Genomic DNA, 13,624 nt, shown 5'->3' with positions numbered 1-13,624 from the left:
AGCGATGTATGAAATGACAATCATTCAACAATTATTTTATAAGTCATTTCGTTATGCATATCTTATAATGTAGTATGAATAAGGCTTAGTCTTGATTCGAATAACGACTTATTATTGTTTTACATATAATATTATATATACACTTATATATATATAAATATATATATATATATATATATATATATATATATATATATATATATGTAAGGGTGTATTATTAAACTTTTAAGAATACAAGGTCTAAATGTTATTAATTTAATTAACTTTTAATTGATTAATATTCAAACCAATTAAGATTACATAATTATATTTTAATTAAATGTATATTAAATCTTTTATGAATTAAAAAATATGTTAATTAAACTTTTAATCAAATAATATTAATTCCTTTTGTTTCTTCCTTAATTTTTGAATTAGGGTTTATCTAATTACCTAGTTTAAATGTTCAGATATTAAGCAATTAAAATGACAATTAACATCTAGTAATTATCCTACAAATAGAAAAAGGCACTAAAAATCCTGAGACCCTTCTACAAGGTAGATTGTGTAGCGTCAGACAGAGAGGTCGTGTCGCGCCTGCAATTCAGCATGGTCTCCCGGTTTCTTTTAGTTTTAATGACGATTTTCATATATGCACATATAAAAGAAAATCCTAGGCTTTGATACCACTTATGGGTTTCCTAGGTTACAAACCAATAGATTTGCACATCAGAACATATATATATATATATATATATATATATATATATATATATATATATATATATATACATATATATATATACACACACACACATATCTATATATATACACTACTAAAAAAACAGCCTTTTACGACGTTCATTGCACGTTGTAAAAGGCTCAGACGATGCGCAAATGCGCGTGAAGGAAGGACCTGTCATAAAGAAAGATGACGCGCTTTTGCGCGTCGTCTATAGACGACGCGCATTTACGACACTTATTTACGACGTGCAATTACGACGCGCGTTTACGACACGCAATGCGTATCAAGGAAGGCCCTGTCATAAAGGAAGACGACACGCATTCGTGTGTCGTAACCTTAGGACACGTGTGTTAATGACACACAATGCGTATCATTAAAACCCCTGTCAAGAAAGGCCATGTCATAAATGAAGATGACACACATTTTTGCGTATCGTAAATTTAAATGTTTAAAAAAAATATATTTATATATTTATTAATTTTCAAATTAAATTTGCATTTAGTGTCTCATAATATAAAATAAAATATCATATACAAAAAATACAATCCATTACCTAAAATTTAATGTCATACAAATAATCTTCCATTGAAAGATAAAATAAATCAATAGAAGTTGTAACAGAAATTTACAAAATAATAGTTCTGATAACCTAATGTGTGCCTCACTGTAAACAAGATTTGTGCTGATGAACCCATCCTTGCTCACAGTATATACATCTGTAGATGAACCCATCCCTTCAAGCATAAGGGCAACCTGGTCAAAATAACCAAAGGCAGAGTCAGCAATATCATTATTATATAACTAAAAAGAAAAAAATAGAATTAAGAAATAAGAACACTGTTTACAATTGTTGTTGAAGTCTAGAAATTGTTTCCTTCAGCCTTCAATCTTGCAACCTATTATTCTGCCAATTGTTGTTCAAGTCTGGAAGTTGTTTCCTTCAGCCTCGACTCAACCTTTAAAGAAATAAGAACACCGTTTACAATTTCAAATTAATATTAAACATGAATTAGCAATAAGAATACCATTTCTAGACTGAATAAACCATCTGAATCAAATCAAATTACCATTTTACCCTTACATCTGAAAAGCAAATTTTGCAATATTCATCAATTCTAATGTGGGGAGTTGGAAGGATAAAAGAAGATGGGAAAAAAGGTAAAGGGTTATTGTTTTGATACATTAGGCCAGCTATATTTAAAGAAACATAGATGCCCATGTTTAGTGCTTAACTCATCAAATCCATTAAGTAAAAAAGCAACAATCTCATAATTTCATAAGATCAACTTACAGATTTCCAAGCACATACTTTTCCATAAAAACCAACGCATTGTGCTCCATATAAAGCGTTGGAAGCATCAGAGGACCTTAAAGCAGTTGCAGAACTATCATCTGCTTTGCAGACAACACAATTTCCATAAAAACATAGATGCCCATGTTTAGTGCTTAACCCTACAAGTCCATCTAATAACCATTCTGACAACAAACAATGGAAAAGTAAATCAGTATTACATTTACATTGCTTTATTTTAATTATGGAAAGCCATAAGTATAGCATGTTACCATTGCTTTATCACTGCAGAAGCACCAAACCATTGCCTTGCAAGCTCATATGCAAGTTTTATTCTTGTATCTATTGTCTATTGTTCCATTACAATTACATATTAATGTAAGCAACATTAAATTTCATTGAATTATAAGTTTAGCCATTAAAAGCATTACATACCTGATCTATGATCTTCTCTTCGTAGAGAATTTGTGAACTGAAAATACTCATTGATGCACCAAAGCTTAAATAAGAAAGTGTTACCTTGTCAACATGTAAAAGTTTGTTTAAATATATTTATAAATTTTTATTAAGTAATAGGCTGAAGGATTCTTGAAGTTGAATTCTTTCTGTTGAGCTAATTGTCAAGCAACACTATGATCAAAGAAATAAAGCCCTGCTATCATAAGAGCTGGGATGAAGGCTGCAAATTTTATTGGCCCACATTTATTGTCTGCTCCTACAAGCTCCTGTCATGTCAAATCCACTATAATAAGAAAAATAGCGAAAGAAAGTAGAAAATTATAAACCTTCATGCCCATCCGAGATAGACACCAGTTTTGATCCATCCAAAGACCATGTAATATGGTATATAGAACCTTCATGCCCATCCAATCCAATCCACATACTGGGACAACTTTGTACTCAGCTCTCTTTGATTTTGATCCCATAGGATTCGGAGTATCTACCACTTTCCAGACAATTATCTGGCACGGCAAATTTACAATCAGCTATCTCATCATGTTTAGAAACTAGTTTTACTCATGTATCAGGCAGGTAGGTATCTATTATCTAAGAGCCAGCCAAACTGTTAGTATATTTAACCAAACCTTATGTAGTTATGTGTATTTAATGATTTAATCCTTTGAGATATGGAAAACTGAAATGGTGAAAGATGCTTACATTTTTCAAGAACTGACAGCACCAAATGTTGGCATCATTGCAGTCAGTCCCTATAAGATTGTTTAGTATATATGTTATTATTTATAAAACCAAGGGCAAAAAAGGAAAAGAGTATAATCTTTTTACCTTCATCTCCTCTGTTTATGAATAACAAGAGATCATCAACACACACACACACGCATGATCCTTTTAAACTTCAACATTTTCAAGCATACCTTAAATGCAGGAACCAAAGAACTGATTACATTCTTGAGCTGAACAGCAAGCAACATACTTTCTACATATTCCCCAAGCTTCTTAATCCATGAACACTGTGTTGGGTTGGTTTTTTTTTTCTAAAAAAAAAAAAATTATGAATTTGTTAATAATAGGTTGAAGAAAGTCTAGAGGCAGTTATTGTAAACTCACTTGTTCCCCAACAATATTTAGAACCGACACAAGGCTGACATGAATCAAGCAGAAGTTTCCAGCACCTAAAACAAAACATATCACATCACACACACGTTAACTTTTCCATTCAAATTCATCTTCATCATACTTACCAAAACGATACGAGAATTGTCCAAGAGCCTCGATAAATGGCATGGATTCAATGTCCCCAGGCATCAGCATCAATAAATGTATTAGTAACAACAAAAATCCCAAAATATATGTATATATGATGTAATAGCTTTATTTACTAAACCTACCTATAGTACCACCCAATTCAATCACACAGACATCAGGTGGGCCTTCTTTTCCATCTACTGGTATAGCTGCCACGCGTTTGATCCAATCTTGAATGGCATCTGTGATGTGAGGAACAGCCTGACAACAATAAACAATAAATAAAATCTAAACCAACTGGAACTCAAACCCTCACATTGTTTAATTTCATTTCTTTTACCTGAACAGTCTTTCCAAGATAATCTCCTTCCTCTCCTTGTCAATCACAGACTACACACAGATCAAATCATTAAAATTAAATATATATATATATATATATATATATATATATATATATATATATATATATATATATATGTTCCTTCACGTTTCACCAGAAATAGAATACACTACCTGGTAAATCTTTCCAGTGGTGATATTAGTATCACGGGTCAACTTAACATCTAGAAACCGCTCATAGTTCCCAAGGTCCAAATCCACCTTTAAATAAAATTTATAATTTATGCGTAGTAATTCCCTATTTGTATATCAAGTAAAGTCGCATGCATGCATGCCTTGTTTAATTATTATTATTATACAATATCAACAACATGAAATCTTGCAGAAACTTGTGTATCTTGTAGAGCTAAATGCAAGGAATGATAACTTACTTTCATTTTAAAAAAATTTAGTTTTTGTAGCGTCTTGCTTCCATTTGTTTCCACTACAACATTTACTTTTAAATACAGTATTTTTTTTCTTATGCAAACACTCATTTTTGGAAAATCTACACAGGTATAGCACTGTATTTATAAGTTTTCTTTTTCTTATTAGGATATCATACTTTGAAAAATCTACTCAATTATTTATAGCAATTTAAAAATGCTTTATGTTAGGATGACATGACTTCGATATAATTGGGTAGATGTTTTAAAGTAGAATGTTGTAGTTGGAAGAAATGAAGGTAACATGCTAAATTATACAAATAATTTTAGGTATGTTGCTAGTTCTTGCATTCAGCTAATTTTATTAACAAGTCGGACAATGTTAATTCCATTAATAACATTGAATTTAGCTTAAAAACACCAAACCAGTATGTAACTTACTTCTCCCCCATCATCCAGTACAAAAACTTCACCATGCTCAAAAGGAGACATTGTTCCTGCATCTTTATTCAAATACGGATCTGCATGGAGAACACATCAAACAGATTTCAAATAATATCACCCACTGTTATAATTGTGTAGATTTTTAGAAGAATCACGTCCTAATAAGAAATTTTGAAACTCTCTATTGAATTCGAAAACTAGAACTTATGTTTGCGTTTTGTGGGAAAGAGAACAAGGATGAACTACGAACACCCACCCACTTGATAGGGGACATAAGAAAACATTTAATTAGAACTACAAATCAGAATCAGGTCAACATGAATTCAAACAACAGTACCCACAAGGAGGCCGATAGATACATACAAGACTAGAAAACACATCACCAACCCACAAAGAAAGATTCTTCTCATAAAAATTAACTAAACAAGAATGATTAGACACCAAAAACAAAATCATTATATTAATCTACGTTATCCATTTATCCACCGGGGAAAAACCAATGAGAGTTTTTTATTCTACCTGCCCACAAAAGTTGCAACAATTGCACTTTTTTCCATTTTGTAATGTCAAATCTGCAAACACTTCCTTTTCTTGCCAGATCTTCAAGATATTGATGTCAATTACAACATTGACGTGATGAAAATTCGTGTTTTTTTAATTTAATTTAGATGGGAATATGAAAATAGGGTACAATTCGAACATATACAAACCAATTTTGATTGAAGTGCACGAAGACCGCAAGCCTGAAGAAGAAGACCAATACTGCTAGCAGTCACTCCTTTTCGGAGTCCACTAACAATGAGAGATATTCTGTCTGATAAACGGAATTAGGGTTTGGCTGGAATGTTGAGTCGTTGCCAACAGTGGTAAACAGCAGAGATCCCTTGTCGAAAATAACCCTCTATAAAAAGCTGATACCATTCCCTTGTAAGTCTGCCTGCATCAATCCCTTCTTCTCCTTGGAAGTGAACAGTGAGCCTACCCTTTAGATCTTGTGTGGATCTCATTCGCAGCTGATTATATGAAACTTCAAGTATGTATGCGCGTATTACAGAGATTCTCAAAGGACTGTGATGGTGATCATGTTGATGTTTGATTTTTGATCTAAAATAAGACCCGCTTGTTGTCAAAATCAATAAAACGGGGGACTTTCAGCATAACGGAGAAGGATTTTTCAAGCAGTCCAGGGTTTTGGCGGATGAATGCATTCGGAAGCTTCATATGCTTCTCCGAGAACTTCACAAACACCACATGCTTTCCATCAACTTTTGAAGTCGTCGCCTCATCGATTTCATGAATCAATCCCTGGGAATCGAATAAAGAAGAAGAGGACCAGTGGTGATGGAAGAAAAACGATCGATTAAAGACATTGAAGCGACCGATTGAAGATAGTTGAAGAGATCTGAGGATAAAAATATCAACAAAAATTACTTAAAAGTTTGAATCAACAATGCAATGAAATCGAACGGGAAGGTGAAGAAGGTGCGACTTCATCCAAGTTCTCATCATCATCTGAATCATTTAGGGATTTAAATATCGGTATTTCTATTGGGCATTTTAGGGATGATGTGCTAGGGTTTTTCCAGGATGATGATGTAGGTAGGGTTCAAAATCAAGTTGAATAATTGGGGATTTATATGAATGACTGGAATGTGTAGCAACAATTTTCATGTTGAAAATTTGTGAATGAATAAGAAGATGATTATGGTGAAAAAGAAGGGAGGGAGTGAAAGGTAGGAGAAAGGTAGCAATTGTGGATCAATTTCATGAGGTTTGACCACTCATCGTAGTTATCTTCCATCCCTAAAGTCACCGATGTGGCGTCTTTTTGTCTTTGGAGCCACCGTCGTTGCCCTATTCTTTCCCTCGAGCCACCATCTCAACTCTTTTCAACCTATTTGACGTTTTGAGAGAGAGATCGATATGGAGATATTATTTGAACCAAAGAATTCTAAAAAAAGCCCTAGAGTGTGATAACTTATGGAATTCACTAACCAAACCATGGAAAAGAGAAAGTAGAAACGAAGGAAGATGAAAACAAGGCGGGGTTTTCTAATTTGTGGGGATTTCATTTCCCGCTCAGCTCTTAAAGGTTGAAAACGCGCGTTCCATTAAAATTTATAAATCGACATCCTTAGATGACGCGCATTTTATTATAGGTGCCCTCCGTGTTTTTTCTAGACACTAATTTAAGGGCGCAGAATAATGCGCGACATAAATCCTTAAATTTTTCAAAGAAATGACACTTTTTTAATGTCACTCTCTTTTGCGTAACATAAATCAATGAGTGTCATGGTTTGCACGTCGTAAAAGGGTCTTTTTCTTGTAGTGATACATACATATATATATATATATATATATATATATATGTGTGTGTGTATATATATATATATATATGTATATATATATATATGTATATATATATATATATATATATATATATATATATATATATATATATATATATATATATGATGTGACCTTAAACCCTTCTTGTCCGTGAACTTCTCTCGAACGTCCAGTTGTTACTGCAAGGTTGCAAAGAACAGAGGCAGGCAGCCGCTTTCCAGGAGGAGCTCCCGGAAGAACGCTCTGACGGTCAAGTTAGAGGATGTTCTAGGGTTTGTGTGTATTCTCTCTTGAGAGCTCAGAGAACTTACCTCGCAAGTCTGAGTGCACATCCTTTTATACCTAGCGCTCCTGCCCGAGTCATACCGGACAGGATCGCTTTTGGGGAGACAGGACCAGAGGCGTTGATTGAAGGGTCGTGCGCCTTCAACCGTTAGAGCACTCTCATTGGCTCCGATGGTAATGCTCTGATCCTTCTGATTGTCTCCTGACCGTGTCGTTTGTCTTGGAGTAAGGAGCGCCTCTTGAAGTGCGCGAGCCTTTCACTTGCACGCTTCACTCCCAGGGATGCCAGCGGGCGTTGAGCCTGGTTGGCATGCCCAACACTTGGGCTAGACGCGGTTATGCTGTGTTGCCCTAGTCACACCATCAAGTCCCCCAGTCCAGTAGATGTAGCGTTGTAGCGCTAGTTACGGTGTTCTGGGCTTAATTAACTAACGCGTGTTGGTTTTTCTTTATCCGCCACTCCGCTCTTAATGGAGACGTGACGGATAATGATGACTGGAAGTTGCATCATTATATCAGTCATTTAAATGTCCCGCCTCCTCCACTTCTTTATGAGGGTATTTGCACGGTTTCTCTTGCTTCATATGTTCCTCCTTCTCCTTCTTGTGTTTACCTTCTATTTTCTTTTCATTGCAAACCTTCCCGGGATCATTCCATCTGCTGTCGAGTATCGTCAGTTGGAAGTCACTTATGGCTTGTCGTCCTTGGAGGGTGTGGAATTTCCCTCTCCTAGTTCTAGCATCTCTTCCCCTCCCCCTGGTAAGATTAGGGTTTACTTGAAAACCCTAGACACTGGTATACGCTTTCCTCTGACGGATTTTCAGGAGGAGGTCCTTCAGAAAGACGGTTGCAGTCTTTAGATGTTGACTCCCAATGCGGTTAACAAAGTGGTTGCATTTGAGATGATCTTTAGGGCTAATGGGTATCTTCCAGATTACTTCATCTTCAAGTTTTTCTTCCGAGTCTGTGTTACCGGAGATAAATGCACCTTCTCGGTCCAGTGAGGGGGTCACGCCTTAGTTCCCGATGGACGTACCCCCAAAAACTGGAGGACAAATGGTTGTGGGTGAATCAGGAGCTGGTTGGGAGTGGTCGCTATCGTGCCAACGCTTTCGCCGATACCATCCCTAAGCTCTTTCCTCACAACCAGGGTGTAGCCGACTACTTGAAGAATGTGTAGGTATCTGCTGAAGATTTCTCCAAGGCGCTTCTGTCTGGGGTAGGTATGAGCCCCTCTTGGAGGCGGTGTGGAAAAATGGCGGTGTTCTTCTCCTTCGTTGACAATGAGTGTTGTATTCCTCTTTTCCTTTTCACCCCCTTTATACTCCTGTGCTATTTATTTTTCCGTTCTGCGTTCCTTAAGTGTTGAGACTTCTATGTCCATGGATGAGGTGTTACGAAAGCGCTATCGTGGTAAGTTGAAGTTTCGCGAGGTGGATTTGGTCGATCGACTTCCTCCACCTCACCGGGTGGATCAGCTAGCCCTAACCGTTGCTCCTCCCGTTCCTTCAGCAAGTTCTTCAGCGTCCGAGGAGAATTCGTTGCACGCTCACCCCATTTATGATGTCATTCCCCTGGGCAGAGTTTCTTCCTCCTTCGTGGAGGACAATAAGGATAGCAAGGAGGGAATCATCACTGATGTCCGGCGGATGCAGGCGAAACAAAAAGATGTACAAGCCATGGGTGAGCTGGCTACGGGAACGCCCACTGTTGCCAAGAGGATTCATACTAGGTGCAACTTTTCTCGCCTGCTGAGTTCTATGAGTTTTGCACCAAATGGTGTGGTAGTGATCCCTAGTGATGACACACAATAGTCGAAGGGATCAACAGGGCAACTGAACAGCCCGTTATTTCAGACTTTTCTTCTATTCCTTCTCCACGTATTTTGTTTTCTCCTTCGAAGCTTTCCCCCGAAAAAGGTTTTGGTGTCCCCAGTCAAGTTGTTGTCTCCAAGGATGGTGGTTCTGGATATTGTGCTTCTGAGTCTACTATTTTTGTTCCATCCTGGGATCTGCGTAATGACTCTCGGCTCTCCATGCGTGCTAATGCTTTGGAATTTTTGCGCCACGCCTTTCCTCCGGCTGTAGTTGATGATATGGAGGCAATGGGTAATCCTTCGCTTGCACACAATATGGCCTATGTTGCCGCGCAGGACATGTTTTACCTTGTTGCAGGTTCCCGGCGCATCCATGCCCTTGGCGAGATGGAGACCACGCATGCCGCCTTTGGATCACATGCGGCAAGTCTGGAGCGTCGTCTTAGGGAGCTTGGTGACGATCTTTGTTTGTCTAAGGAAAAGTGTGAGTTGCTAGTGTCTGAGAAAAATGTCCTTGATAAAACCAAGGCCATGTTGGAAGCTAAGGTTGACTCCCTCACTTAAATGAACGAGGATTTGATGATTCAAGTGGAGAGTCTTGAGCGTGATGTCGCTGATCGCGACAAGCTTGAGTCGTCGCTACAGTTAGATGTGGATGCTTCCCATCAAGACCTGGATTGGTTGGTGTGTGTTGGCGTTGTCCGTATTGTTGACAAGTTGATCGAGCATCCCGATTTTACCAATTCCATAAGACTTATTCTTCATGCAGTGTTTGTGGTGTGGAAGTAATTGCTGGTGCACCTTTGTTTGGTCCTGCGGTTAGTGTAAACGATGCTCTTTTGTCTTTCGCCAGTATGGATCATGCATCTTTGTTAGGTTTGGGGGAGTTGGGTATTGAAGGTCTTCGTGAGCTATGTTCCTTTGGTGGTTTCGATAGTACTCCAGAAAGCGGGGTGGGTCAGGAAATTGTGTCAGTAGTTGAAGTTGATGCGGGGGAAGTTGGTAAGGATGGTGAGGCTGATGGTAGAGGTGATCGCGGTGTTGGAGCGAGTATTTATGATGGTAATGTTGGTGAGGCGGTTGTTGGTGTTGGATGGGGTGTTGGGGAGGATGCCGTGGCATCGTGTGCTACCCCTCCTGGGGTGTGAAAACTTCTCTGTTTAGCTGGTTTGGGTTTTAGTGCTTTGGCTTGTATAACGTTTGGACTTTTTTTTTTGAAAAAACAATGTTTTGCTTTCCTAGATGCGTATTTTGCATGCTCTAAGCATTGTCTGTTGCTTTGCTTATCGTTTTGCTTGCTTGTTTATTGTACATTGTTTAGGAGATATAGCGCCCTGATGCGTTGGGCATTTCTCTTTACCCATGTTATCGTTGACACACTAAGTGTCGGTATTGAGTGCTCTTAGCATCCCACGATCGAGTTTTGCATGTGAACATTCAATCGTTATAAATTAACACACTAAGTAACAAAGATTAGCAATTGCATTATCATTTTATATTGACCGCGGACTTTTAAATACACTAAGTATTAAACTCATGTCACTAAGCATGGACATATGTACTTTAAGTACTTGGGGTGTGTCACACTAAGGAGCACGTCGATAGCTAGGATTGTGTCTCTTTTCCTCTTTCATTTTTAAAAGAAATACTTCTTTAAGTTCCTAGCATTCCATGTTCTTGGAATCTACCTTCCTTCCATTGTTTCTAACACATATGCGTCGTTCCTATTTGCTTCTGTGACTTTATAAGGGCCTTCCCACGTTGGGCCCAACTTGCCTTGGGGTTGGGCTCGACTTGCTTCGTTTTTCCTTAAAACGTATTCACCAACGCTAAACGCTTTCTCCTTTACTCTTTGATTGTAGTACATTTCTGTTGCATGATTGCATGCAGCTTGGTGCATTCCGGATCTTTCACGCTTTTCCTCTAGGATATCCAGGCTTATCCTTAAGTCTTGTGCGTTGCTTTCCTCATCCTTATTGGCAACCCTCAGTGTGTTTACTGCCACCTCCATGGGAAGCATGGCCTCTATCCCATACGTCAGACTGAAAGGGGTTTCCTTCGTGCTTGTTCGTGGTGTAGTTCTGTACGACCACAGCACCATCGGTATCTCCTCCGCCCAATTCCCTTTCTCCTTGCCTATCCTCTTCTTGATTCCATTCACGATGGTTCGATTGCATACCTCCGTCTGTCCATTCGCTTGCGAGTGTGCTACTGATGTGAAACGTTGGTTTATCCCTTTGGTGGTGCACCATTCTCTGAATGGGTTCTCAAAAAACTGTAGACCGTTATCGCTGACAAGAACTTTAAATGTCCCGAATCTTGTCATGATATTCTTCCATACGAATTTTATCATGTGTCTCCCCGATATGCACGCCAAAGGCTCCGCTTCGATCCATTTTTTGAAGTAGTCTACAACCACCACCATATACTTTAGCTTTCCTGGCGCTTCCGGGAACGGACCTACTATATCTATGCCTCATTGGTAGAATGGCCACGGGCTGGATATGTTATGCAGTGGCACCGGGGGGTTCACTTGGACTGGGGCGTAAGACTGACATTCCCCACATTTCCTGGTCATTTCTATCACATCTTGTTGTATCGTCGGCCAGTACACCCCCATTCGTAACACCTTACCCGTTAAAGCTCGTGCCTCTTTGTTTGCGCCTACCTGGACTCAGTGTGCTTCCTATAGCATTTCTCTCCCTTTGGCTTGGTCCACACACTTTAGCCATAGGGCTATGAACCCTTTCTTGTACAATTCTACGTTAACCATTGCGTACGAAGGCGCTTTTATACGTATCTTCCTAGCCTCGTCGTGATCGTCTGACAACACCCCCCTCTATAGGTATTCCTAGAACGGTGTCACCCATGTGGGCCCGGCTGGGGTTAGAGTGTTCACCTACTGCTCGTCTATGCTTCTTTCGCGGAGTACCTCTACTAAGACCTTTTTTGAAAGGTGGTTGAAACACGTGGATGCCAGCTTACTTAGAGCATCTTCCCTCTTGTTTTCACTCCTGGGTATCTGCTTGATTGTAAACTTCCCGAATGACCCTATCAGTTGTTTCACCATCTTTACTTACTTTCCCATCCTCTGGTCTCTTACCTCAAAGCTTCCATTAACCTAGTTTGCTGCTAGCCTCGAGTCGGTTAGGGCCGTTACAGCTTTCGCACCCATCTGTTTAGCTAGGCGCAATCCTACGAGCAACGCTTCGTACTCCTCCTCGTTGTTTGACGTGTGGAAATCGAAACGGAGAGCATAGGTTACCTCTTCTCCTTCTGGGCTAGTCCGGATCAGCCCCGCCCCTGAGCCTTCCCTGTTGGACGCTCCATCCGTATACAAATTCCATGACTCATTATCACCCGAGGCCCCTTCAACTGCCCACACTTTCTCTTTGGTCGGGTCCCCTCTGTCTGGAATTTCTAGTAGGAAATCGGCTAGCGCTTGTCCCTTGATACTTGTCCTTGGGCGGTAATTTATGTCGTGCTCTCTAGTTCGATCGCCCACTTCGCCAGCCGGCCCGACGTCTCTGGCTTGAGTAGTATCTGTTTGATAGGGTAACTCGTGAGCACCTCAATCTGGTGTGCTTGAAAATACCGCCTTAGTCGTCGCGCCGCATAGACGAGCGCCGGGACTTGTCTCTCCAACATGGGATAGTTGAGTTCCGGTCCTTGCAGCACTCTGCTAACAAAGTATACCGGTCTCTGTTCCCCTTCCCTTTCTACACTCAACACCGAAGATATCGCTTCACCTGATGTTGAGAGGTACACTTGTAACGTTTCTCTAGGTACAGGGATGGCCAACATAGGTAACTCATGTAGCGCTCCCTTGATTCTTTGGAGCGCTTCTTCTGCTTCCTTCGTCCATTGGAAATTGCTCTTCTCAATACATCCCTTCAACGTGTGGAATAACGACATGGCCTTGTCAGCGGATTTCGAAATGAACTCGCTCAGAGCTATAAGTTTCCCATTTAGACCCTGTGCATCCCTGAGGGAGTTCGGGGTTGGTGTCTCGATGAATTCATCAACTTTGGACAGGCTGGGTTGGATACCTTGCTTGGTGATGTAGTATCCCAAGAATTGTCCCTCTTCCACCCCAAACGTACATTTGGCCAGGTTCAGTTTCATTTTTACCGCCTCTAGGGTTCGGAAAGTCTCCTCAATATCTTGCAGCATCTTGTCCTCATGCGGGCTCTTAATCACCATGTCGTCCACATATACCTCGATGTTTCTCCCGATTTGTTTAGCAA

General features: G+C 39.5%; 1 protein-coding gene across 1 annotated transcript; it reads right to left on the bottom strand.

The window, feature by feature from the left end:
* Positions 1–3,766: 3,766 nt before the first annotated feature.
* On the bottom strand, positions 3,767–5,700 carry LOC145034063 (uncharacterized). Its single transcript, XM_078982482.1, has 5 exons — positions 5,447–5,700; positions 4,925–5,004; positions 4,233–4,319; positions 4,060–4,109; positions 3,767–3,980 (listed from the first exon to the last, which is right to left on the bottom strand). The coding sequence occupies exons 2-5, from the start codon at positions 4,973–4,975 to the stop codon at positions 3,917–3,919; spliced, it is 252 nt and encodes an 83-aa protein (XP_078838608.1). The 5' UTR covers positions 4,976–5,004; positions 5,447–5,700; the 3' UTR covers positions 3,767–3,916.
* Positions 5,701–13,624: the final 7,924 nt, after the last annotated feature.

This window comes from Lactuca saligna, chromosome 3 (assembly GCF_052625555.1).
Source record: "Lactuca saligna cultivar CGN05327 chromosome 3, ASM5262555v1, whole genome shotgun sequence".
In the NCBI taxonomy this organism is placed as follows: domain Eukaryota; kingdom Viridiplantae; phylum Streptophyta; class Magnoliopsida; order Asterales; family Asteraceae; genus Lactuca; species Lactuca saligna.
This window is presented reverse-complemented; position numbering and strand designations above follow the sequence as displayed.